Here is a 27,822-nt window from a genome sequence, read left to right on the forward strand (position 1 = left end):
TTGGAAAACATACAAACTGGATTTACTGGCAAAATGGGACCTGGAACATAATCTCTTTCGTATGACAAAAAAGAAAAGAAATTCAATCCACAGTAAAACTATTCAATGTACAAACATGAGCAAAGCACACAAACTCACATGATACACACATGATACAAAAGGGAGCAAGACCCTCTTAGCAGCAGAGAGGGTCCCAAAGCCACATTTCAGTGGAGAAGAAATAGCAAAATGGCCGTTCCAGTCCAGGAGGGTCTTGGTCACCTGAAGCTACTGACCGGCCCCCAAAGTTGTCCAGAAGGTGGCTTTACTCATCTGAGTCCAAATCGCTATCTCCTCCAATGGACTGGAAGTCCTCGCTGTCCTCCTCGTCCTCCGACAGACGGACCTGACTTAAAACGCTCGGACCGCACCGCTGTTCCTCCTCCTCCTCCTCTTCTTCCTCTTCCTCCTCCTCCTCCTCTTCAGAAATCTCATAGGCACCAATGCTACTGAAACTAGTGTCTCGGGTGTTGGACTTTGGATCAGGTTCCTCGTAGCTGCCGTAGCTAGAAAAGAAGGGAACGTCATGATTCAGCATAGATGTATATGTATATGTGTGTGTTTTAGAGACAGGAAAGACAACGGCAGAATGGGAAGGCAAAACTGGGAACCATCGTGCAAATGCAGTTGCGCATCTGCTGAGTGCATTTCTGCACAATTTGTTTTTTTTAATAATCTTTATTATTAAACCAAAAATTAACACAAACAACAAGACACACATACCTCTCAAAGCATTCATTATCACCCATTGTGTCTACAGTTAACTAAGTACTTGTAGAGAATGCAAACTTATTCATCACTGACCAAACTCCATGATCTTATCCTTGATATTAACTTATTAACATGAATATTAGTCAAATAATCAACACTGTTTTTAATTAGAACAACCATCTACGGACAAACAAAACATACATTCTATGCTTCCTGAAACTACAGAGTTATTTCCATATATTTGAATCTGATATTCTGCTTACTCTTCGCTTACTTTATCTTAATCGGTCAAGTTTAATTTTTATCGTAGGAAAAAATTGTGACTCTACACATCTTCACTCTGAATCTAAGTTAATACAGCTTTAACATCTTACAATTTGTTTGTTTCGTTCCACACCTTCCATTTCGCCATCCCTAATGGTGTACCTCTTAACAATAACTACCAATAACTATTGATTAGAGAGGCATCCAAACCTTTTGCAATGGGAAGGAAAGCCAGTACAAAAGCTAGAAAACCAGTACATAATGGTGCAACTGTGCCAGGGCTATGGGAAAGCCCAGAGAGCCAGCATCAGCCACAGGGCCTATGGCTGCCTACTTCTGCCCCACTGACTTCAGCAGGACACTTATCTCTGGTTACCTGGCATTACTGTCCTCCATGGCATGCGATGTCTCCCCGCCGGCCCCTTCATAGGACATCATGCTCTCTTCGTTATCCATGCCCATGCGTGTGTTTTCTTGAAGGACGTGTGGCTGCTTAGGTCTCATTTCACCGGACTCCACTTCCGAATCGCTCCCGCTTTCGCTCAGCTGAATGGCTGGATAAGACAACCAGAAGCGTTAAGTCGTGACAGTTACACTTTCCTACAAGCAACTGCCTTCTCTCCTCCATCAAGGCAGACAGTTCCCAAAATATTCATCTCCACGGTTAGCATTTCAGCAGTCTGTTGTTCTTCAAAGAATGGCCAAACCACAGTTCCACATAGAAAGGATCTGAGAGCATTCTGCATTTCATCAAAGATAATCGCTACTGGCAGAGATAACTGCCAAAAGCATAGCAAAAATATTGAGACAAGGAAAGCAGGAGATAAACCATTTTTAAATAAGCATACTAAACAGCTTTTCTCCACATTGCACATTGTTATAGAGAGAGAGAGATGTGTGCTTTCCAAAGAACCTCATTTATGGAGTAGCACAGAAATACTACAGCAAGCAAATAAGTAAACTTGATGATCTGATAAGTGGAAACTCTTCTCTCTTATTCCTATGAATCTTGTCTCAACATTGTTTTTTGTGGGGTTTTCGGGTTATGTGGCCATTTTCTAGAAGAGTTTATTCCTGACGTTTCGCCATCATCTGTGGCTTTGGCATCTCCAGAAAATTATCTCAACATTACTGAAGTTTTCCTTTCTCAGAATGAAGTGTCAATGCCTTCCTATCCCAGAATGATGGCAGAAGTGGGGCAGGATCAAGCCAGGTCTTACTGTCGAAATGAGGAAAAGTAGCACAGCCAATATTACGTTGCCTTCCCTGCAATTAAGCCTCTGTTCTTGTTTGCCCTCCAAAGTTTAACAGCCCCTTTTAAGTTATTGGCCCTGGTTCCAGTCTCAGCCCTCTTAGGACCAAACACTGCCTTGCCCAGTTTTATGGAGTTTGCCCTTTAGGAGGGAATGTCTGCCTTTGCCACCTGGAGCCAACAGGTTAATGCTCTGAGCCCCAGAACATGAGAAATTACCTTCTCAAAGTAACTTATTTTTATTACTAGTTGTACTGCTTTAAAAATAAATAACCCGCTATATGTTGCTGACTGCTTTTTGCTCCTTTCAGCAAACAAATAGAAATGCCTTAGTGCTGATAGGAGAATTAATCCCATTTGGGGGGGAAAGGCGGAATATAACTGCACTAAATAAATAAACATATGGCACAAAACTTGAAAAAGTTGACAATATGCCTCTAAAATGCCATTAAAGGGTAATGAAAGCACTGTGGGTTGCACCGGTGGAATAACTTCATTCCTGTTCCTCTTGTTACTTTAGCAGCGTAGCTTCATTAACCCTCTTGTTCCCAGGAATGTAACGTGGCAGCAGTAACTATATTACTGTAACATCACCTTCTGAACTGCGGTATGCTCTTGGTGACCAAGACACACCACCAAGACTGAGGCAATTGGGCTTTTTTGCCTGGATGCGCTCCCTCCCCCGGGTCAAGAAGCAAACACTTACACGAAAAAGGGTTGTCGCCTTCCTCGTCGCTGCCATCGTCGTCATCCTCGCCATCCGACATGAGCAGGTCTTCGTAAAGAACGCTGGCCTGAGGTTGCTGGGCCGAGCCTTCCTCCTCGTCCGCCAGGTCTCCATCCCCATCCTCCACCTCCTGCCACAGAAGAATGGCCAAGGGTAAGAAGAAGAGGCACGAAAACCCCAGTGTGTCAAGAACATGGCTCTCTGCCCAATGACGTTATTCACCAGCAATGCCACCTCTTTCTATGAACACGGACAGGCTTGGCTTGCATCCGCTGCCAACATCGCTCCAAAGGGCCCTGCACTGCCCCAGTCTCTGCCACAAAAGCAGACGTCAACCCATGAACTACAGATGGAGCGGAGATACTCACTGGGGCTGGAGTCTTAGGTTTCCCATCCTCATCCTCATCAAACCCTTCAATATCTACGTCAGAGTCTTCCTCGCCCAGCCTAGCTCGGCCCTGCCGCATCTGAGTGAGGAACACAGAGACAACACCGTTGAGGAAGGAACAGGCACCCATGAGACCAAGGCTGCCTTAAGCCGGCCAGAGAGGCGGCCACAAAGGGGGAAGCCCACCGCAGATTGGTGGCGCTTCCCGCCTGTGCCTGGGATGCCCAGGACATCTCCTTCCTCTTGAACCGAAATGCCTGTTCTATGCTCCTCTGCAAGGTCCACAACGCAAGGGTTCTTAAGAGGTTGTGAACAAGCTTCCTTCTGCCCAGCCTCTCTAGGGACAGAGCTACCTCTCTAGGGACAGAACTGCTTCCCTGGAATGGCAGGAGCCCCTTTCAATGTTATTGGGGCTCCAAATCCAGAAGCATGGCAGCTCTCCTATAAATGTCAGCGCAGGAACAAGGGCTCATCCTCTGGTAACTAGTAAAAGCTGGGTGATAAAAGGCTTCTGTTATTTTGTAATATCTGACTGGCGTTTTATGTATTCGCCTCCCCTCCTCTCTTTCTCACCCTCTTCTGCTCCAAATCACACTGCATTTATTCCTAACACATTAAAATAATAATAATAATTATAATAATAATAATTATTATTATTATTATTATTATTATTATAGCGGAATAAACTGGAAACATCCAATGAAACCTGATAAGAGAGCGACTGAGTTTCTGGATGTGTAGAAAAAGTTCTATTCCAGGAAACAGACTGAGCAATTTCTGGGAATAAAACCTTTCTCTATGCATTCTGAGACTCACTTTCTCCTTCTCAACACATTGAAAAATACAGCACAGAAGAAAGAGTTATCAAACTATCCAACACACACTTGCAGGTTTGTTATTCATCATCTCCAATAAACTCCCTCTATATTGTCATTTGTCTGTTATGGAGGCATTACATAATAATGTGATTATGATAAGCCATTGTGATAATATATATCATCTTCTACATCTGTGGCTTGCAGATTTTCACACCCAAAAAAAGAAGTAAACCTTGGGTATTACCGTGGCACATGGATGCTCTGGAAATTCTCAAAGAGGCTCTTTGGCCCAACGGGGGCCTGATGCCAATTTTCATGGAAGAGCAAGCTGAACAGAAAGAAGGCCGTTCTCCACCATATTAACAGTGTGTTACGCCAGGTCTTATTTTATCTGCTTTTCATTGATGCTCATAACAAGAAAGGAACGCACAGTCCTTTCCAAGGATCTTTTGAAAGAAAGGGATTGTCCCATGCACTTCCACCACAGATTGCAAAAGTGCACTGTTACCAGTATATTTTACATCAAGGCCTTCGATAAAAGACATTTCCTGGTACAGAGCTCTGTCTCCCCTCCTCTGAAGAAGAATGCAAAAGGGCTTCTCTTTCACTGCTCCATGCCCCATCTTCAGGTTCCTGCACAGGCTCTACCCCTCAAAAAGGCCCACACTCCCTTCTTCCTAACCCTGCACCTTCCCCAACAGGTATCTCAGTCCTTTCTTTAGCACAGCTCTGACCTGTGTCCCTTGCTTCTCAGGGGTAGTCGTCGGTGTGTCCATAGCAGACAGATTGCTCTCATCTTGATAGACCGAGGCATCACGCGACATGCTGAGAGAGGTGTTGGTGTCATACAAGTCTGGTGGCTAAGGAACATTTGAAAGGAGCAAATCAGAACAGGACATTAGCAATGCAAGTTTGGCATCCATCACACCCAAGCAGAAGGAAAAGTGCAGGAGCTGCACAACAGAACAAAATGCTGCTGCTCAAAGAGCCAAGGATACCTTCTACCGGAGCAAATTATCTGTCTCTCTGGCCCAGATGAGTCTATTCTGAGTGATGGCCATCTCTGATTTTCAGCCAGAAACAGGTCATTCCCATTACCTAATTGACCTTTCATATGAGTAATTCCATAGAATTGCTGTTCTTGGACTCCAGTGGCCAGAATCACCCATGCCAGCATGAGTACTGGCTATAGGTGATTCTCCAGCTACAGTCCAAATAATGTAACTTTTCTAAACTCAAGTTCTGAATACCAGGGACTGGACCTGAGATTTTCCCTCACACCACGGACCTCTGGTCTCCACCAAAGGACGACATACATGCAAGAACAGACTGCTTGCATGCCTTCGTTGGATTATATGGCAAAAGATGCCAGGGATTTACCATGTACAACTGGAGGGATAGTGATCTCTGTGTGTCATTTGTTTCCAGCCACAGACCCCAATGTACTTGTTACTCATCACTAAGCAGCCATAGACAACCCCAAAGCAGGCAAAATGTGTTTCTCTCCCTGCCATCTGTCACCTCACCTCCCCCTTTCGACTCCCAAATAAAAGCATTTTTCTGATGGAAGACATGAAATGTGTTCCTCTTAACAATGTGCATAACCCCTAGTGTCTCTGGGGGAGGCAGCATGAAAATGCAGGACGCTGATCCATTCCCAATCGGACCTCTTCCTTTCTTTTTCTTTTTACTGTATCTATTTATTTATTTCAAAGTTAACTCAAAATAGAAAAGAAAATACACAAAAGAAGAGAAAAGGCAACAGCCTTACATCTAGAACACACACACAGAGATACATAAACCACATAAAGCATGACTTCCAACTTTTTCTCAGCAGCCTATAAAACCATATCGCCTAATTCCTCCTAACCCTTAATACCACTATTTCTTAGGACTTTTTCTACTATTTGGATCCAAACAACTGTCAAATCCAATTGTAATCCGGTCAGTGCTCTTCCCATAAAAAGTAAGTAAAAAGTTTCCAGTCTTTTAAAACTGAAACTATTGACTTTTCTTCAATCAAAAAAGTCAACTTATGCATCTGGTCACAGTGTGTCCTCTCAGGTAAAGGCATGGTGATGCTCACCTGAGGGGTGTAGGGACCGGGGGTCATTGGGTCGAGACTCTCGAGGTCAGCCTCCTCCAGGGCTGCTTCCTTCGCAGTTGAGATGTCCCTCTCCAGCTGGGTCAAATGTTCATCATACTAAAGGAGTAAGAAGGCAGAGAGGGAGAGAAGCATATGCAGCAGAGCTGCTTAAAACCAAAGTAATTCTTGGGAACATTTACTGTGGAGGGACCACTCACCTCAGCCAGCGTTTGGTAGCAGATGTTGACAATCTCTTGGGCCGTTTTGGTGTATTGGCTGTCAGGCCCTGAAATGACACATATGCCTCCCTCAGTGCTGCTCGCTGGTACCTCAAGACTCACAGAATCATAAAACTGTACAGGTGGAAGGTACCCCAAGAATCAAGCCACCCAACCCCTTACTAGGGCAGGAAATCCACACCTTTATATTCCTCTCAGTAAAGCCCTGGAGATAAGCAGAACCACCGCGGCAAAGCTCTCCTCATTGCCATGGATGAGCATGCCCTTGTGATACATGCCTCCCCCTCTGCCAAAGCAGAACACTTTAAGACTTTGCCCAGGTCATTTCCTAATATCTATGAATAATACCTTTGTCCTATAAGGCTTTCTTCCCTAGCAAGGCATTTTACAAAAGCAGGCAAAGCATCCTTAAACTCCTGGGCAGCCAAAATGGTCAATCCTCCCTCCTGCCCAAGCCTATCCACAAAAGGAAAGGTCTGGGCCCAGAAAACTAAAGAGAGGGCAGGGAGGGTTTCATAGAAGGGACTAGACAAACAGCAATGAAACAAACACACTAACATCGTAACACTGGCACAAGACAGGATTAACTGCTTTGGAGATGGAGGAAAGCTCATGGACTAAAAGCGCTGCATGGCACCAAGAACATTTCCTACCGTTGTATTTGATGCTGTTGGCAAGGATCAGGTTCACATCATCCAGAAAGACCTCTCGGTTCTGATATTTATGTTTGGAGATATTCTATAAGGAACAAAATTGGAATATAAGGTAATGTTACATCATTTTCTGTCATAATTTTGAAAGGGACTGCAGAGGAAAATGAAGTGATTTGGAGAGATGTACAGGGTTCTGGGATGCTTAAGATGTATTTTTGCATGCTTTTTACATATTTGGAAGGCTTTATGTGTGGTTTGGGAGTAAAAATTGCCCCATAATCACACCAATTAAAAAAAAAACATGGAGGAACTGGGGGGTTGATGGGGGGGTCATCAGCCAAAAAGCAGGCCTCAGGTCTGACCTGTGGCCCATGAGCCGCATGTTGCCTATCTCTGATGCAAGACAAAATTAACAGTCTTCCCAGTACATACCTTGCGGATGCTTTCCAGGTCCATTGGGCTGACAATAACTTTGTAATAATCTGGCACAAATTTCTTATTTACAGGATGATGGAAAGGCCAAGACTGGAGGGAAGGAGAGCACAAGGAAGGATTAATAAAGAAACGGCTCTTGCAGAGCAAACCTATCATGGGCTCAAGGGTTTCCAGGGGACCCTGAGGATACTTTTGTACATACATCTGGAACGGCCATCATCTTCTGGGTGACAATGTTGTCCAGGATAAAGGAGAAGGCCACTTGGTCGTCGTCGTCCAGAAGGGGGTTAATCGCCTTTTCCAAACGAGCCAGTTTATCTTCCTTCTGAAATGACAGCAAAAGACAGAAATGCTCTCAGTCAAGAGCAGCTCCCTTAAACTACCCCTAGTTACTTGTATACTGCATTTATAACAGCCAGAGCCAATGGTATACTTCAGTATCTAAGGCTGAAAGAATTTGGCTAGAAGCAGCAATATCCAACAGCTGTATGCCACTGGCTTTGATGCTCTGTTGTTATCACCACTGTAAGTGGAGTACAATACCTTCCTACCATTTTGTTGAGCATCCCTTTGCCACAAATGTGAATGAGATTTCTGTTCAGCACTAAACCAAGCTGTTAAGAACAAAATCCATCAGTCAACACCTGGACTGGCATGATACTTGCCTCTTTCAGCCTTTGATCGCACAGGTCCAGCATCAATTGAGAGATCTGGGTTAGGGAGTGCTTCGGCCCTGCGGATACACCAGCAAAAGCATTTACTATGGGATACAGGAATGACTGAGACATTCAAAGCTGACATGATCCCTTTAACTTTGGGAATCCTGTGGGGTTTTTTACTGCTAGAAATATTAATGGAAGCAATTACGTCATGTTTGTGAGTTGCTTGAAAGGGCCTTGCTGTGCGATGAAAGGAAGGTTATAAAACAACTGCAGTGGTCTGGAGAGGATATACTCCCAGAGTCCTTTGACCGTTTGCCATACTGACTGAACTTTCTGGGAGTTAGTCCAAAACGTCTGGGTGGCCAAAACGTAAGAAATATGGGTCTAAAGCAGGGTGGCAAGGATGAGATCTTCCAGGTGTTCTTAGGACTGGGACTGTCAGTATTCCTCACCACTGGCTCTGCTGGCTGGGGCTGCTGGGCACTGCAATGCAACAACATCTGCAGAGCAAGATAACTCCCATTCTGTTCTAAAACCACAATTCATGGCTGCCTCTCACTTGCTCTTTCCTTCAAGGTTCTCTGGAAGAGCATCAGACCACTAACCCACAGCTGCAACTACTGTTCCTCTGTTAAGGGTGGGATACTTCACACTAGTAACCAGGAGCTCAGGAGAGGTGGGAGGACAGTTTTAAATACCGTTGTACGTGGCGCTGTTCTTCACAATCAGCTCCACATGTTCTCGGAACTCCTCACGGGACGGATAGAGGCGCTTACGGACGTTCTCACGCAGGGTCTGCAGGTCCATGGGTTTTGTGATGATCTTGTAATAATCTTTGACCACCTTCCCATTAACAGGCTGGTGGAAGGGATACGTCTGGGGGGAAAGAGAGAATTACGATCCGCTTCCATTCGACACACTATCTCTGATCATTGAGTTTCCATTTAACCATCATGCTGTCACTCAAAGCTTGGAAGTCTTACTTTTTTTGGACCACAAAAAAAGCTAGCATGGCCTGAAGGATTCTGCAAATAGTAATAGCCCCCCCAAAAATAACTTTTTCACTGACGGATTGGAACTAATAAACATTTTGATACATATACTTTTATGCTTCCCATTAAACCAGGGGTTGTAACTGTGACCCTCCAGGGGTTTTCAACCTGTAACTCCATAACATCTAGTTATGAGTTGAAATAATGGTAATAAGAGAGTAGGTAATGACAGAATTGCAGGCCAAAAATACCTGGAAGGCCACAAGTTATCCACTCTTGCCTTAAACAGGCAGTGACCCACTGGGGTCAGCAATGACCCCAGTGGGGTGAGATATAGTGGTGTGGTTCTCTTGAAAATCAGGGACCGAATATTAAGCCAGCTGTGGCCAATGCACATTCGCTCACTGTCCCCTTAAAGGCCAAAATATACATCCACCTTTTTTAGAAATGCAAATAGTAGGCATGGGGGCAGTCAGGTTCAAGACTGCAGTAGGAGAGGAGGTTATCCTCTTCACCCTGCCTTGATGAAGATTCCTTAAGGAAGTAGCCTTCCTGATATATGCACACCATGTCTATCTGTGTCTACCCTCCACATAACCCAGGGCTAGAAGACTGAAACCAAGCCTCTTAGTCCCTGAAGCTCTTACATTGGGAAGATCTCGCATGTCGTTGATCATGCCTTCCAGGACAGAGGACAGCGTTACCATTGGGTCTGTGCGTCGACGGTGGATGGATTTGTGAGGTCGCTGAAAGAGAAACAAGAGGGACATTCATGCACATCTTTGGTTCATATGCTATGGACAACTCAGATCTTGGGAAAGAACCTGTCCAAGTTTCCAGTCTGCCTTTGCAACCTTTGTGCTTTAAGAGAGGGCATGACTTCCAGCTGTTTCTTCTACTGATCCACATACAACTGGTCCTAATTCTTCCTGGGGCTTAAATTTATTTCCTATCTACAGGTTAGGCACTAACTGATGTGCACCAATTCATCAACAACAACTGAAACACCATTCGAAGATTACAAAATATCACATCAAATGCAAAAGATATAAAAAAGGACTTTACAACAATATCATAGAAGTAAAAAGAGAGTGATCTAGTGCCATCAGAATGGCAACTGTAGCAGTAAATATAAGTTTCAAATACAGCAACCAATATAAATTCATAAAACATACATATTCTGAAAAATGTGATGGCATAGTCCCTACAGGGACTCAGTGGCTTACGTTTAAGTAGTCACAATGCACAGTGGTTCCCACGCGCCTTTTCTTTTTTGGTGGAAGCTGCTGCTTTGGGAACTTCAGGACTAAGGACTTCCTGCGAACCTCATCTGCGCTGTAAGGCAGGCAAAGACAAAAGATTGAATGATCAAGTCCATTTACTGTGAAAAAGCTCCACCGTCTGGGGCACACTGGGTTATCATTGGAGACAACACCCTTCGTTTTGACAATCAGAATGCATTAAATCACAATTACATTAAATCCTTCACTGAAGACCTTTCAGCACCATGGAAAAGCTTTCTTTTTGAGACACACTTTTGACTAATGAACAGTTGTATTCTGCTACTGTGTCTAGTGCTTAGGTCCTATCCTGATTATTGATCCAGTGCAGCAACTTTATTGTAGGCTTTCAATTCTATTGGTTTATCATTGGACAGTTTGATAGAAAGCTGATTAATAAACACTTTATAAAAATAAGCCCAACCTGTGGGATAACACAGGGCCCGTTTTAAAGGAGAAAACCATGGTTCACCTATTCCACACCTTTTAAGTTCACAACACAGAAACAACCCCACCATCTCTAGCTGCTGGGATGTGTGCAACGCTGAGCCCCTCCTTGCCTTTCCTCACCTCTCAATTAGCTGCTTCCCCAAGACTATCTTGGTCCCCTCCACTTTGATCAGCTCTTCATTGTCATTGGGAATGACGGTCTTCTCCAGCTCCTCCTCTTGCTCCTCCGTCATTGCCACGGGGTTGGAGGGAGGCGCGTTGGTTTGGTAGTAGAGCGGGCAGAACTTGTTGGTCCTCATGTGCCCAATGGCACCGCAGGCACCACACTTCAACTGCAGCAAAAACAGAAGTGTAAAGGATTCAGCACACAAGGGCACAGCTCCTGAGTGTGACTAGGCTAAAGAGAAGTGGGTGGGAGCAGAGACCAGATGCCATGCCAGTTCCACAGAATCCGTCTAAACAAATAATTCTAACTGGGGGAAAAATCTACTTTTCTCCTTTCTTGCCTAATTTATAACATTCTCACTAACCTTCAGGTCTGGCCGCTCTTTCATTTTCTTGGGCTTCTTTTCGGGCGGGCCCTTCAACTTCTCCTTCTCTTGGTTCCGTTTCAGCCGCCTCAGCTGCTCTTGGATCCGGCGCCTCTCCTTCCGCATCTCCTCTCGATGCTGTTCGTCAAAGAGGGCAAACTTCCGGCTGGAACACAAAAGTCTTCCATTAACTGATAGCTCTAGTCAATGCGGAGGCAATTTCATAATGTCTTTGGCCTCTCTGAGGCTGTTTTCCATCCAGGATAGGAGGGGATTCTTTTAAAGCAAGAGATAAGCCAAAACACCAGGTTCCCAGCTGCCAGTGTGCCATTCCTCACTCTCTGGAATGTCCTTCTTACATGAACTCATCATCCTTGGTAGTCCGGATTCTGCTGTAGGCATCAATGACTGCTGGCTTGCGGACTGTCTCACATCTCACGTATTCCTTCCCATCCTCATCACAAAAGGTGCGGTAGATTTTCAAGCGGCGCCCAGTGGCAGAGGAATTGAGGCTGGTAACCGAGGCAGTGTCGTCATCTTTGTGAGAGCCTCCCAGGTTTCCGGATGTGGAGGCTGCAAGACAAAAAGGTAGCTCATGAGGCCAGGCAGAGAGCCAGCCGCAAAGCCTCCTCCCAACTGGGCTCTCCAGGCAAAACTGAGACAGAGAAATACTACCTCCCTTGCATTCTTGGAGACAATGGCACAGAGCCCCTTTCCCACACCTCTCAAGCCCACCGGCCCTTCTCACCCACATTCCAGGTTGCTTCCCCTGCGACTTCTAAAGCTTGTTTATAGAATTCCTCCTCATCGTCTGCTAGTTATACCTCGTCTGTCAATGGCTATTAACCAGCAGAGATCTATGCAGTCTCCATATTCAGAAGCTGAATGCCACTGAGTACTGAGTATCTGCCCGAGGCCTTCCTGGATACATCCCATGGACCACTGTGGAAAGCCTGATGCTGGACCAGACGAGAGTCAGACTGGTCTGATGATCCAGAAGGGCTCATCTCAACTAGGATACCACTGGATACCAGAGCTGCCCTCTCTCCTGCCATCTTTTCCATGCCCACCTTGCACTGCCCAGCACTCACGCAGCCCTTTCTTGTCCCTCTTGTCCTTCTTCATCCTCTCCTTGTCATTGCCACAGTCCTCCCCCATGAGCATCCTTTGCAGCTCCTTCCGCTCCTGCTCCTCCCTCTCCCTGGACAGTTGGGAGCTGGTCTTCTTGTTCTGAAGCATGTTCTCAATGTTCTTCCCCATCTCCTCAAAGTCGCTGTCCTCGGCAGAGCTGCTGTCCGTGTCTGTGGACAAGATCTCTGTGGACTCCAGGACCCTGGAAGGGCAGAAAACCGCCATAGTAAAGTCTGTCCTTGAGGCCCACATTCCAAAGGCCTGCAGCTACAAATGGGAGGATGTAGACATGTCTGCATTGGCTTTTACAGAATCACAACCACCAAGTCCTACTGATACTTCCACATCCAGAGATAGAGACCATTTTTATCTAGATCTGGATTCCTACTGAACCAAACGAAAATGAAAAACATGTGTATGAAAAAGAAAGATCCAATCAAGTTCCTAACCACAATCATCATTCTCAGGGCCAAAAAAAGGACTCACTTGTTTTGCAGGTCAAAGATGCGCTGGCACTCCTCTTTGTACCTCTCCTGATGCTCTGCGACAGAGAAGCGAGAGCCACGAGCAAATTTGCTCATGGGGCCCTCACCTGAACGAGCCTGCTCCGTGGACATGGTGCGCACAACGTCAATCACCTCCCAGCGGGAGAGTTTTTTGATCTGAGGGGGAGAGAATGGCTGACTGAAGAAGGCTGCTGGAGAGGCACTAGCAGGAGGCAACGCCTGGGAGAGAACGACTAGATAGGCTCCCCTTTCCGCAGCTCACCTCCTCTTCCGGAACACCGAACTTGCGCAGAAGCTGCTTTGCGTTTTTGAGAGACAGGCGCCGGAGATCTGCGTCTGTCCCTGTCACCGTCTTCTTCACCGGCTGGGGCTCCCTATCATCCTGCTGGAAGAAGAGCAAGACTCCTTTTGCCCCTCACAGCTTCCTGCAGTGGCTGCCCCCACCCCACCACTGGTAAAAACTGTGAGGAGAAACTCTGTGAAAGCCTATAGTGGCATCCCCAGTGGGTCCAAACCCCCAGGAGTGGCTCTTCAGGGGGGACTGCTTTCTGCCTCCTCTTGTCACCAACTGATGAAACAGGAGTGGGCAAGGGCTGGCCTGTGGGCCACATGTGGTCCCTCAAGGGCCTTGCTTGGGGCTCCCAATGGTCCAGGCCAACTTAGGCCCAGAGAGACTTTAATTTTGCAACAGGAAGTGACTTCCACTTACTTTTTCAGGAAGTGGCCGCGGGGGACTAGAAACATGGACAAAAATGCCTCCATGCTTCCTAGAGGGTGTCTGGGAAGGGGAAAAATAGATGTTTTGTAGGGTGGGTACAGGGGGTTGCATCCCTCCAAGGTTTTGGGGGAAGGGGCTAATGCAACCTCCTAGCCTTCCATTATTGCCTACCCCAGGACAAGACAAGGAAATACTTGACACTACTTAGCTACTATGGCAGACCTGATCCTATTATTGTGGGAGTGGCTGCTGTTACTAGAAATACCTCTGATTCTGGTACTACTATGGTTATACCCCACGGCTGATAGATTTTAAAAAAATATACAGCTGAAAATTAAAAATAATCAATATTAAAATGGAACTACACTATCAATGATGTTAAAATGGGTTAAAAATATACAAGTAAAAATAAGAGAAACCCATTTAAAATCAATATAGCTAAAACCTTCTTTAAAGCCCTTTCTTAAAAAGGCCTTCAGTTCTCAAAAGCCTGTGGGAATTTCTTAAAGCAGTCTCTGCTTAATTGACAAAGGAGGGGCAGCAAAGTCTGTGTGTGTGTGTGGGGGGGGGGGGTATTCTAGTCTCTGAAGGAAGGCAGCCACCAAAAAGGCCCTCTCTCACCTCCCCATAAGCCTTGCCTGTAAAGGTAATGGGACTGGGCATCAGGGTGGTTTTCTTGTCCCACACGCCACCCTAAACCTTTCCATAACATGGCTCACTGTCCTACCTTCTGCTGTGTTGGTTTGTTTGGGATCTTAACATATGAGAATCCTTCCCCACAGCCTGTGGGGTCTGCCACTCCAGTCACTTCAAGGAGGCATTTCCCCTTCATGGCTGCAATGAAGGCCCGTGTGGTGTTCCAGGGAGCTGTGCGCACCTAGGAGGTGGCAAGAGAGACAGCCATTATTACACCTCAACGCAAAGATTGTCCTCGTCCAAACCGTTGCCCAAGCCCTGCCTTGCACAGCGGGGGCCTCACCTCATCATCTATTTTCATTTGGAAGTCTTCCTCATTTTCTTCTTCTGGGGCAAAGAAGGACTTCTCCCCATAACCTGCATCCTGAGAGAAGAAAAAAAGAGAAAAGAAGTCTTACATCGCGTTCAAAACTAATCAGTTTTACTTCAGCAACAAAAGCTTATACTGAAATAAATGGCAAGATTCAGGAGTAGCAAAGGCCACAGAAGAGACAGTCTCACCTTCAAGCGCTGCTCAGCAGAGATCATGCTGTAGTAGGCACAACACTGCTCTGGGGATACCATTGCTCGAATCTCCTCTTCGGTTGGGAGCCGGAAGTCTGGCTTCAGAACCCACCAGTTGGAGTCCATCCCTGAAACCAATGACAGCCACAATTGAGATTGCCAGGGAAGAGTCAACAGCATGCACAGTTGAAGCAGGTAACTATTACCTGATCCTTTTATAATCTGCAGCAGTAAGGAGTGATGCTGGGAATTCTCCCACTAAACTGCAATCCCTTCCCAAGAAGATGGCAGCCACCTGAACATGGCTGGAGATGATACTTTTGCCTACCAGTGCGCTTGAAGTCTGCGCACAGTTTTAGTCGCTTCCGAATGCTGCTCTCCGAGTGGGAAGGAAATGCTTTCTTAATGTCCTCCATGCGTATCCTCCGGGGACGATCTCTGCTTTTCCAGAAGAGGCGGTATATGAAGACCTGGTAAGGAAAACAAAGAAACAGCCTGAAATGCAAGCAGCTTAGAATCACATGGACAGAAGGGACTTGTGAGTGCCCTGACCAAGAGGTGAGTAACTATGTGGGGGTCATGTGTCATTGGGATGAACGTCCCACCTCCACACAGCAAACCAAAAGACCTAGTCAGTCTTGTCTGCATAGAGTTTCAATTGTCCTCATCCAGTCCATTACTGACAATAGACATTGGTTCAGTATTAAGACAGCTTCCCTGGAATCATGTGGAAAGTTTGAGTATCATCAGCATACTGATGACACCAAACTGCAAATTTTCTACTGACCTCTCTCAGTGGTCACCATGCAAACTACCATACAACATGTTTGCCAGCGTCCCCCTCTAGCCAGTGCCTAGGCAGTCCAGAAAAACAACACTAATTGCAAGTCTGTGGGAAGCTACTTGCTAAAAATAATCCTGACCTTCCTTGCCATCTTGCAGCAGCAATCATACCATCTGCAATCCCTCATGGACAAACCTGCAGGAAGTCTCGGATGTGCGTATTGGCCCGCTTGGAGTTGGGCCCAGGAACTTCAAAGAGAGGGCACTCTTGTCCAACGACAAAGATGTCCACCAGCTCCCGGATGTAGTACCCTTGCCGTGTGCGGAGGATCAGGAAGTCTGTCTCAGGCATCTTGTGAAGATAGATCGGAGCCCGGAAGAGATTGTTTTCAAATGCCTGACAAAAAGAGGGAACCATTTTAATTAAATGCAAGACAAAAAGAAGGATCCTGCATAAACTTGCAGGCCAGAGTTGACATTACAAGTGCCTCAGGGTTCTCACCAAAAACAAGAGAGAGGAGGTATAAAGCAGCCTCCATTAAATCTGAACATGAACCTTCAGATATTTCTACCCCACAGTGAGTCACTTTCCAACTGGAAGGAATGGCGATTCACAGGTCTGTGGCTTTTTGTCTTTCGGGAAGAGCTAGGCTCATCTCCTCTCCCCACCCAAAAGCAAACAAAATCCAACCGTGACCCACCTCCAAGATAGCAAAAGACAAGCCATCTCACCTGGAGCAGCTGGCCTGGGTGAAGGGATCCCAAGAAGGGGGAGGTGTGGCAGTATACGGTCTCTCCATATTTACAGTCAGGAGCACCCGGATCCTTGCCTGGTTTCTGCCAAGAGCAAGAGAGAGAGGTCAGGTCATAAGGTAGACTCAGTTTACAGGAGCTCAGCACCAGCAGCCAAAGAAGCGCACTCACCCGCTTGTAGTAGTTCTTGATCTTGGTTGCCATCCCCACTTGCATCATTAAGGGGGCATTTTCCTCACTGTACTCTGCCAGAATGAGATCGCCATCCTTGCCAGTGAGATCCTGTGAGGTGCGCATGAAGAACATCTCCCCACCACCAGAGGCCTGCCGCTCCTGTTCTCGCATCTGAGCAAAGCACAAGGAGGAGAAGGCATCAGGGGATCAAAGGCAGACAGAAACACACACAGCAGCAGTAGCAGCAGCACAAATCCCTCTTCCCTATTGAATGTTTGACGTTGGAAACCCTCAAGGCAGGAACAATCAAGAGCAAAGTGAGTGAAATGTGGGATGGACAAACTGTGGGGCATTAACAGGCAATGAGGGTGGGCAGGCTTTACCTTGGCTTTCTTCTTGATCTGCTTCAGCAGCGGCTGCACAGAATGGGGGCCTGAATGGGACAAGGCCCCAAAGGAGTATTTCTTCAAAGGTGGCCGATGGAACTGGCGCAGCTTCATGGGTCCCATGTGGGTGGGGAAGAAAGGCTGGCGGAGCTCAACGGCTGGGATCGAGTGCTGCACCAAGACAAAACAAAGAGGGAGAGAAAGATGTTCTATGTCAGCACAAAGAAAGAAAAACAAAATCAGGTTCCATGCCATATCCAAGCATCACTAAAGAACCTGGGATTGTAACAGAAAGGGATAGGCCCACTTGAAGCCAAACACCTCAAAACCCTACATACAGGTCCTGCAAGCATTTTATTGAAGGCTAGGTCATCTTGCTCCCACATATGAAACCCTGACCTACCGTGAATAAGTAACACCGTGTATAGCTAGGGGTTTTCCATAGGCACACTGTCTTCAGATACAATTCTGTATCCAATCACATTTTTGCAGAGTCAGCACACACACACCCACGCCAATCCTAACCTGGATGATGTTGCCTCCAAAGGTCCCGCGAAGGCCCTGCTGCTTGGGATAATAAAACTCATCATTGGAGAGGTTCCAGGGGTCCTTCACTTCTGGCTGGGACATATTCTAGATGTGGACCAGAGGAAAGCATCAGTCAGAGTTTGTCCTTCCTTCCACTTGCCCTTCTCTCACACAGAGAAGAGAGCCACGCTCCCCCTCACTCTCACCCACAAACCTGCTGAGGCTCTTCCTTGATGACCCCCGTTTTGCCCAAGAGGATACGGCTCTTCTTTAGGGAAGACTCCTTCTTGTTCTCCTTGCAAGGAGAGTTTAAGGTCATCTCTTCCTTCTCGTCAGGAATTTCTAGAATGGCGCACATGAGAAAAGCACTTGGAATGAGGACCTGAGTTATCCCTTTCTCCCCAGAAATTACACACAGCATTGGTGGGAAATCTGTGGCCTTCCAGGCGTTGAGCTTCCAGCAGCCATAGTCACTGGTGTGGAATGATGGGAGCTGCAGTCCAACAGTGTCTGGAGGGCCACACAGTTCCCATACCTGGACACAATACAAGACATGAGAACCCTCTTTCAGCCAAATATAAAAGGTCTGGAATAGACGGGGGAAAACAGCTTAAAGCTCTTTCTGCCAGTAACTAAGCCTTAAGAGAATTGCATTTTAGGGTGGGGGAAAATCTGTACAAAACAAGGAAGCCTGCAAATGATGTTAACATGGGGAAAGGGGAAGGGCAGAGGGTCAGACTAGGAAGGAAGAATTCAACCCAAGGCCACCATTCTCTCCCACCCCACTGGCTCCCTTAAATGATCATTTAGCTTAAGTCCCTACATTTAAATATGGGTGGGTTATGGCTTCTTCAAAAGAATCTTGTCAAGTGCATTTTTCTAAGAGTACTGAAGATTCTACTAGAGACCCCAGGCCTTTCACATAGATACAGCTCCCACAATGCCTTGAAGGAATTCAGGACAGTTATCTATCTCCTGGAACCCAAAGAACAGGTCCTTCAGCCATGGAGAAGGTGCCATTAAAAAGAACCCTTTCTTCAGCCTGTGCAAATTTCCTGTCTTCAGCTATAGTAGGAAATCTAGAAGGCATGCACATGATGCCCTCCTTTGTGCAACACCAGCCAGGAAGGAGAAAAGGCAGCCAATTTACAGACTTACCCAGGATGATATTTTCATCATTTGGGTCCAGGGTCAAGACCGGTGGGGCCAAAACAGACTCCATTGCCTCATCGTCCCAGATTATGTTGTCCTCCCAACGGCCATAGACCAGCTCTTCGTTGTCAATTGGGAAAATGGAGAACCATGGCTTGTCTTCATCCAGGGATGCTGCAGTGATGGAAGAAAGGCACATTCACCAAAGGCTGCAAAGTTTGGGGATAGAACTAAATTCCCATCCATGCATCTCACCCACACCAAAAGACAGAACATCCTAAAGATTTTCCAGAAGAGAGACAAGTCCCAAGGCTAGCATGGTATTGTACCACTCTTGAGAAATGGCAAAAGTTATGCCAACGTGTGCACATTGCCCTCTTATGTTGACCCCATGAATATCTTAAGGTTTTCATAGGCAAAGAATATTCAGACCACTCCTCCTCCTCACCTTGCTGGTCTTGGAGCTGCTTCTCCTTTCCCTTGGCAAGGCCCAGAACTCCTGCCATGTTGGGCTTCTGCACCAGAGGAACGGGCAAGTTGAGCAAAGATCCACTGCGGTTCAGCCCTGATGATGGAAGTGAGAAGACAATGAACTGACTGGGTAGCTGCTACCCTTAAATACAGCAAAGAGTCATCCAGGGAGAACAGAGCCGGCCTACCTTGCTGGGCGTTGTAGGCCGTGGCATTCCGGGTCATGCTGGAAGGCAGCCAACCTGCCAAACTAGCTCGCTGTGTTTTGGTCCCTTTGTGCTTGATGTCCTCTCCGTTCCAGATCACGTCATCTTCCCACTGCAGCTGGGTGACCATAAGGAAGTGTTCATCGGCCAGCAGTTCATCCTTCTCAGCCTCAGTACTCTACAAAGGGAAGAAAGGATAGACAGATAAAATAGATATTCTCACGACATCAGCAGCCCCACTCCTTCCTCTTCTTCCCACCTAAGGAGAAAGAAGAGTGGCTCCTATCTGGGGCTCCATGTCTTGACTCACCTCCTCTTCGTCCTCTTTTGGATCTTTCAGCTTGAACCCGTAGTCAAAGCCACTGCCGTCTTCAGGGATACCCAGCATGTCATACCAGAGCTGAGCAGGCCCATAGCGCCACTCAGCTACCTTGGGCCGGGTGTCTGCCACTTTGTCTGCATCTCCTGTCGACTGGGAGAACTTGGACTCCACAGGGGCCATCATGGTGATCTGGAGGAGAGGGAGCCAGAAGGTCCAAAGAGATAAGGGGGTGTGTTCTGGAGCATCTGACTCTTCAGATCCACTTTAAATCATCATACTAGGAGAGGGGTGGGCCAATTTCGCAACCCCAGGTCCCACCCACAATCTGTAGCCATGTAGCAACTCCAAATATCACCATTCTCCTCTTCTGTCCCAACCCACCTCATCATCAGAAAGACACTGCTCCGGAGGAGGCGGTGGGGCATATTCATAAACCCAAGGGGATTTCCCTTCCGTGCCAGCCTCGGGCACCGTTTCTCCCTCCTGGACTTGCACTTCCGGAAATGATTCCCGGTGTTTCTTCTTGCGCTTCCGGCGGGCACTTCGCCAAACCGACGGGACATTCTTCCCAGGGCCAAAGAGGCGCAGGAATCGGAGCACCTTGGGGGAAAAGGAGGGAGAAGAGGACTGATGGGAGAGGAAGGGTGGCAGCTGCAATTCTCAGACATCCTCCCCATTATTTATGGGAGTTGTAGTTATGGTGGACAGCACTTTGGGCACCCACAATTTTTGAGTTGTCCACCATTTTTTTTCGGGTGGGGGAGAAAAAAGCAGTTTTCTGCAGGAATATATATATATATATATATATATATATATATATACACACACACACACACACACACATACACAGTCATCCCTCCATATCTGCGGCTTTGATATCTGCGGGTTTGATTATTCACGGATTTCATTAATATGTTCTCTCTAGGACTGTCTAGGTCTTCCAGTGCAACTCTGTGGTCAACTTTAACTAAAAAGTTGCACTGAAAAACCATTTGTAGCTACTCCAGTACCATTCTATGGTCAGTGTATGCTAGACATTGACCACTGAGTTGCACTGGAGGACCTAGAGAATCCTAGAGAGGTATCCTCTCAGGTAAAAACAGTGTTTTTGTTATTTGCGGTTTTTCCATATTCACAGGGGTCTTGTTCCCCTAACCCTAGTGAATATGGAGGAACAACTGTATATACTTTTAATGTACCAAATGTGACACTTCAGTGCCAAGTCAGGTTATACTTAATGCATTTTAAAAAAATCAGTTTTCTCCCCAGAAAAAAAAAATAGGAAATTTTCTTCTCATGACTTCGACATTTTACATCTTTATTCTCAAGAACCCCCCCCAGCTCATAATTTGTTAAAAGTAAATAGTCCAGGCCAAAATTCTGACAAGTATGGCATTTTCAAGTACCTGCCCAACCCAAAGACCCAGTACCCCAGAAATCTTTAAAAATCCCAAAATACCAAGAAAAGGCAGCGTTGGTCATGTCACATCATTTCCAACATACCTGAGACACCCAGAAGGGCATTACAGGAGCAAAAACCAACCCCTTGCACCCTAGTATAGGTTGTCCTCTGCAGCCTAGAGCAAAGCCCCATAACAAGTCAAGGGAGCAAGGGGGAACTGGGGCATGGACACATCGTAGGGCTTTGCCAGCCAAAGCATTGGGCACAGCATCCAGCACAACCGTTCGACACAAGGCCCAGACCTGCTCCAACAGGCTTCACCCGCGAGCCCTACCTTGCCTGGACGGAATTCAGGAAAGAGCTCCGTGACACTCGGCAGTGGCTTGGTGGTATCTCGCTGCATGATCCCCGCCAAGGGCAGCGTGAGCTTGCCTTCCTTGGACTCTGCCTTCCTCGAGTCCTGGGACCCCATCTCTGATTCGGAATCTGAAGAGCTGCTGGAATCCATCTTCTCTGTGGTGGAAGGAGCAATGATGGAGGGCAGAATGATGCCGTCGCCATCTTCAGAGCCTGGAAGAGAGCAAGACTCTCAGCCTAAAGGACGCCCCTCGCCTCTCACCTCAGTGGGACATGAGCAAAGCACTCTGGGCTTTTGGGAAAGAATTGCAGCATCTTGAAAAGGTTTACATTTAAGTGGGGAGAGAGAGAAGGAGAAGCCAAGAGAATCCTCAACCCAGTTGGGTGCTGCATTCACAATGTTTTAAATTCTCAATAGGCCAAATTCTCTCAGGTGAATTCCTCCATTATTTGGGGACAGAAGCACCAGTGCACTCTTTTTCACAAAGCTTGTGGGGGTGAAAACTTGCTAGTGAAACAAAAAGTATGTACGATTTATTTTAAAATGACATTTAATCCGAACAAACCACAGAAAATCTCAGTCTTCGTGGAAGCCTGAGAAACAGGAAGATTTGACAGGGCTTCTGAAAAGACGGGCGAGTTACCAACCTCATCTAGGAGGAAGTTCTCACACTGGGAAGCCCTGCTGAAAAAGACCAACCCTCAACCTCCCATAATCAGGAAGAAGCAGCCAAAAAGGGGGACCGGTTGGACCTCATCTGCAAGCGGACAAACATGGGCTGAGGCCCTCCTTATGGTTTTAAAGCAGCAGTGGGAATTGTGTGGTCCTCCAGACGTTGCTGGACTGCAAATCCCTGCATTCCTCATCACTGGCCATGCTAGACCGGGCTGCTGGGAGGTGTAACCTGACAATATATGGAGGGCTTCCTTTTTAACCTTTAGAGATTAAAAGCAGCAACTTGAATTCAGCCTGGAAGGAAGCTGAAAGGCAGCACAGCTGGCACAAAACAGGCTAAATAAGTGCCACAGCATAACAACATTTTGCACAGCCCATGTACAGAACATTTCAGTAACCAAGCCTGGACATGACAGCAGCATGGATCAACAGCGTTCTCCCAGTTTATTTATTTGTGTACGTGTGTGTGCTTATTTATTTATGTACAATACTGAAATGAAGCATGACAATCTAGCTTTCAGAATTGCAAACAGATAAAAAAAGACTTAAAAGCAACTTCAGTGATTTTTTTAAAAAAATGTTTTCCACTAGTATCAGGTCACTGCCCTTGACATAAGCGGGACTAGAAATTTCAAGAACAAGTAAGCAAGAACTGGACATAACTGTGGAAGACAGTCCAGTTAGTGGGGCCTTTAACAAAATGGAACTTCCAGGAGCAGAAACAGTTTCCTTGAGTTCTTCCTTCCTCCTCAGTGAACATCTGGCCAGCTGCATTTGGGGACAAAATGTTGAACCAGATAAGGGGTGAAGAACCTATGGCCTTCTATGGGTGGTTAGACTCCAATTCGCATCACTCTTGACTGGATGTGGCAGATGGCAGTCCCAAGAAAACCTGAAGGGCCACAACTACCCTAAATTTGGACTAGATTATATTTTTATTTATCAAGTGTGACATTTTCTACATTCACAAGCAAACTCTTTGCTCTGGCAGTGACATGTTCCTTCCACTTTGGCCTACAGCCCTCTCTGCCAGAGCAGCACCTAGTAACTGAGTGTCAAAATCCAGGTCAAAGGACTTCCTTCAAAGCACTTATCATTTTTAAAAGCCACAAAGGGTTTAACCAAATGGGTCCCTCTCTGCCGCAGCCTCCCTAGAAGTGCACAACCGGCTGGTGCTCCAGGACTCAGAGGCTCCTCTGGGGTCCAGACATACCCAAAGAAGCGGCTTCCTTTTCGTCTTCCTTCTTCACTGACCCTGGAGGTGGAGGAGGAGGAGGAGGCATCAGCTTGGAATCAATGTCTTCAGAATCGGCATCGTAGTCATCATCGTCATCTGAGGAATAAAGCAGGGAACTCACTGGTCAGCCCTTCCGTTAGGTCACCGCGTTGACCCATTGTCCTTGTCAGAATCCGCAAGCAGAAGCATTCCAAGATGACCAGAGCACTATTCCGCCTCCAAAACAGCTCACATCCCCCCAGATTTCCCCCACACAGCCGTTTATGTATTTATTTCATTTACTTATTGTTTACGTTTCCCTTTAACATAAAGAGAAGTTTACAACCAGTAAAGAAAAACGTTAAAAATGAATAGCATTTTTTTTTTTTAAAAAAAGCGCTGCTTCTATACTGGATCCTTTGATAAATGCCTGGCTAAGACCCAAACCTCTCGCACTTTGTTTTAGTTGCCTTGTTATTTAGGACACATGAATGGACCTTTTGTTCCTTATGAGATGCCGACTTGTTCTGCACAGTCGTAATTTAAAGAAACATTCTTTAAAATAAAGTATGTAAACAAGAAGAAAGGTGGAAGGAGAGAAACAGCCATTATAAAAATCAATAAAATCCACCAGAGCTAGAACCGAACGCTATAATCTGTTATGGAACAAATGCTAAAGGCAAAGACGAAGCAAAATGACAAGGAGCATTTGCCAAGCATTCTGAGGACTTCACACTGGCCATTGACCGAGCTTCTCTGGAAAGGGATTCATCCTGAGAAAGCTCCTTCACTCCAGCCTAACATCAGATGAAGAACAAGGAGTTCGGTCATGTCCAAGCAAGACAGGGCAGTCCTTCAAGCAGTTACCTCCTGAGCCCTATTTGCAATCAAGGGGTGCAAGGAGAAGAGGCCAAAGGACCTAAGGCATTGCTTTGTCCTTTTAAAGCACCTTTCCCCTCTTTCCCTATGACAGTGCTTACAAAGCTGAGACACCAGACAGAGGAATGGGAAGATGGAGGGCGAAGACACCAGACTGATGCAGTCTTCCCCATGATCAGCTCCTCAAGTGAAGATGAGAGAGGTGGACTAAAATGTAAAGGAGTAACAAAGGCTGCCGTGCAAAACCTGGCTCTTTCAATGATCAGTGTTTAAACTTGAAGCAAAGCCAAACTTAAGAGCCCAGAATGCTGTAAATCTTCCCTTTAGTCTGATCTACTAAACACTGTGCTTTATTTTTGTGAATTATTTATATGTATGTCTTTGTGTGTGTGTGTGTGTGTGTGTTTATAAAGCACTATCAATAGTCACTAGTTTGAAATTCTCAGATTTCAACCTACGAATACTTGTGAACACACAAATAATTACAAAGTGAAGGAGAAAAGGGAGAAGTGTGTCAACTAGCAAAAAGATCAGACGGGCATCAGTAACTTCAATGTATACCAAAGTAACTTCAGTATACCAAAGGGGAGAGAAGGAAGCATCGGACACCGGTTACCTGTCTTCTGAGCTGGCTGGAGGCTGCCCATTGCCTGACGATACCTGCGGCTCTCGTCTTCAGCCACTTCATTAATATCTGAATAATCCACAGCGTCTTCGGTGCTCTTAACCCAGCCTGAGGCAGGGAGAAAATGGAAGACAAATCCCAGTCACATGGAAAGAACTGATCGACTAACACCTTCCCTGTCCCACCATCTTTCCACTCATTTGTTAAGGACCCCCAAACTGGAGTACAGATTCCACAAGTGTCTTATTCACTCCAGAAGCTGGAAGAAAGGAGGACAGAGCAAAACTAGGCACTCGAAGTTTGGTTATTTTGAATGAGCATGGGCTTCAGTAGCAAGGCTGAGGCTTCTCTGCTTCTTCTGCCACAGTCTCCTCACACAGAGATGGCAATCGGGAAAGAGAAGGTTTTTAAATCTGCCCAAGAAGGGGCTTAGTTTGTTCCAGATCCTTCCTTGTAGACTCTGCTTTTAGAAGAAGTGAAATCCAGGCCTCTCCTCTTTGGGGCGGCCCATGCTTGGTCCAAAACACGCTGCAGAAATAATCCATCATGGGACACCTTTAACTGTCCTGGCTCAGTACTATGGAATCCTGGGAATTGTAGTTTGTTGAGGCATCACTCTGACAAAGAAAGCTCAACATCTCTCCAAGCCAAATCCCAGAATTCCCTAGCACTGAGCCAGGGCAGTTAAAGCAGTCTCAAACTGGGTTATTTCTGCAGCGTGTTTTGGACCTCTAGTCACTAAACTCATACTGGGGAGTCAAAGACTTCCATGGCCGGCACCCATAGTTTTTTGTGGGGTTTTCAGGCTATGTGGCCATGTTCTAGAAGACTGTTATTGGGGTATAGGCATAGTCATTTGACTTGTCACGAAATCCATGTTTTAATTTCCAGTCCAGAATGGGGAGAGGCAAAGCAAGCACGCCCAAACGGATGGATCCGACGGACTGGAGCCATTTTTGATACCCATGCAAGAGTCTCCCACCTTCCTCATCCATCTGGGCTCCATCTGCCTCAGAAGCATCGTCTTCGCTGGCTGTGATTTCGGTGATGAGGCTCCCCAGGCCCAGCGCCCCGAGTCCAGCCAAATGCTTCTTGGATTCCTGGAGAGGATACACTCGTATTATCATTATTATTATTATCATCATCATCGTTACACACATCCCTCCATATTCACTAGGGTTAGGGGCACATGTGGGAAAACCACAAATAACAACACCTCTCTAGGACTCTCTGGGCCCTCCACTGCAACTCTGTGGTCAACGCCAGACACTGGCCATAGAAAAGCACTGCAGGAGCTACAAAGGCCTGGAGGAGCGTTCTCTCTAGGAATCTCTAGGTCCTCCAGGGCAACTCTATGGTTAGAGCTGGCCACAGAGTTATGCTGGAGGAGCGGCAAGCGCAAGTCTTCCTCCAAAGAAACAGGGCAAGGAAACACTGTGGTAAGTTGAATGCATACAACAACAACAACCTTTATTGTACGCGGAGTTTTTAATAAAAATGACATTAGATATGTGTGATGTGTGTGCATATTTGTGCATATATACTATATATACATCTATGTGTGTGTGTGTGTGTGTATACACATATGTGTTTGTGCATATATATTTATACATATACATGTATACACATGTGTGTGTGTGTGTGTGTATCTCTGGCTTTGCTTTGCAAACGAAGATTCATATATATATATATATATATATATCTTAAAAATAATACAATAAAATGTTATCTCTCTTTCCCGCCTCTCCCTTCGGATCGAGGAGGGATTACAGCAGTTAAATATATGTGTGTTTGTCCATATCTCTCTCTCTCTATATATATATATATGTATACACACAGACACATACACACACAAGTGTGTTGTGTGTGTGTGTAGTAATTGCAACTGCCCAGCGTTGTCTGCGAGAGAACGAAGCAAGAGACTGCCTCCTTCTCAGGCAAATAAGCTCATCTTGAGGGAGAGAGAGGCCGGCTGGCTCCACCAGGGCTGCCTGGAAGAAGACCAGACCTCCCTTCACTTCCCTTTAACTGTCACCTTTAACATGATCATTGCGGAATAGCGGTCTATAAATAACACGTACTGTATTATTATTATTATTATTATTATTATTATTATGAAAACGCACTAGAGAAATAACGCGCTTTGGGGCCGCTTTAACTGCGCTGCCTCAGTGCTGGGGAATCCTGGGAAGCGCAGTCCTGTGAGGCACGGAGCCTTCTCTGCCAGACAAACTACAACTCCCAGGGTCCCTAGCCCTGAGCCAGGGCGGCTGAGTGGCTCTCAAGGCGGCCTGATCCTTCCAGCCATCCTGACCTGGTCGAGCAGCCCCTCGCCCTCCAGCTGCCCCTCTTCGTTGATGTTCCCGAAGAGGAAGCCGGCCAAGGAGAAGGGCAAGGCCCGGCCGCCATCGCAGCCCTCCTCCTCCTCCTCCTCCTCTTCTTCCTCCTCCTCGCCGCTCTCCGACTCCGACATCGCCGCTGCTGCTCAGGCTCCGCTAGGCCTCGCCTCACAGCGCAGGCGCCGCCGACGCTTCCGTGTTTACGCCGGAAGCGGAAGCAGCCTCCGCGGCCCTTCTCCGCCGCCGCAGGACCATAGAGAGGGTCATAGAGAGTGGGCTGGCGGCTAGAGCGGCACCCGAAGACAAGGAGGGGCCGCAAGGGAGGGACTTGGGAGAGTGAGTCGGTGGGACTGCAGCCCCCATCATCCACCGCGACTGGGGCGGAACCGTAGCCCAAAATGTAGCTTCTCTAAAATTCTGGTAACTGCTGGAACTGAGGTTATAGCCCCAAAAGTAACTTCTCTGAATTTTG

The 27,822-nt window shown here is 46.6% G+C and overlaps 1 protein-coding gene across 3 annotated transcripts; it reads right to left on the reverse strand.

Annotated features, from left to right (window-relative positions):
• On the reverse strand, positions 1-27,504 carry TAF1 (TATA-box binding protein associated factor 1). Of its 3 annotated transcripts, XM_089536129.1 has the most exons (41): positions 27,326-27,504; positions 25,994-26,111; positions 25,003-25,119; positions 23,505-23,624; positions 21,593-21,828; positions 20,238-20,456; positions 19,845-20,045; positions 19,517-19,712; positions 19,306-19,422; positions 18,864-19,031; positions 17,920-18,047; positions 17,703-17,810; positions 17,175-17,348; positions 16,789-16,962; positions 16,597-16,701; positions 16,061-16,261; positions 15,410-15,551; positions 15,079-15,209; positions 14,861-14,941; positions 14,609-14,758; positions 13,873-13,941; positions 13,426-13,548; positions 13,144-13,319; positions 12,618-12,859; positions 11,886-12,099; positions 11,527-11,692; positions 11,117-11,328; positions 10,493-10,601; positions 9,914-10,012; positions 8,973-9,150; positions 8,278-8,345; positions 7,815-7,937; positions 7,610-7,702; positions 7,178-7,262; positions 6,504-6,571; positions 6,286-6,402; positions 4,934-5,059; positions 3,362-3,460; positions 2,973-3,123; positions 1,391-1,568; positions 1-545 (listed from the first exon to the last, which is right to left on the reverse strand). In XM_089536129.1, the coding sequence occupies exons 1-41, from the start codon at positions 27,482-27,484 to the stop codon at positions 305-307; spliced, it is 5,982 nt and encodes a 1,993-aa protein (XP_089392255.1). In that variant the 5' UTR covers positions 27,485-27,504; the 3' UTR covers positions 1-304. The 3 variants fall into 3 exon arrangements, with proteins under 3 accessions (XP_089392255.1, XP_089392257.1, XP_089392256.1); XM_089536131.1 differs by lacking the exon at positions 3,362-3,460; XM_089536130.1 differs by lacking the exon at positions 13,873-13,941 and having other exon boundaries at positions 27,326-27,503.
• Between the last annotated feature and the right edge of the window lie 318 nt (positions 27,505-27,822).

The sequence above is a fragment of the Sceloporus occidentalis genome, unplaced genomic scaffold (assembly GCF_023333645.1).
Source record: "Sceloporus occidentalis isolate IW3139 unplaced genomic scaffold, rSceOcc1.0.p SCAF_8, whole genome shotgun sequence".
NCBI classification, from domain to species: Eukaryota; Metazoa; Chordata; class Lepidosauria; order Squamata; family Phrynosomatidae; genus Sceloporus; species Sceloporus occidentalis.

Bases quoted from the DNA above. Each gene is read 5' to 3' on its own strand.
- TAF1 (XM_089536129.1), bottom strand. From the start codon at position 27,484: ATGTCGGAGTCGGAGAGCGGCGAGGAGGAGGAAGAAGAGGAGGAGGAG. The intron at 19,713-19,844 runs GTGAGTCAAGAC...TTCCCTTTGTAG, and splicing joins CAAAAGAGGACGAAGAGGAG to AGTACTGAGGCTGAGAAGGA. The intron at 16,702-16,788 runs GTGAGTGCGCTT...TGCTCTTGGCAG, and splicing joins TCAAGAACTACTACAAGCGG to AAACCAGGCAAGGATCCGGG.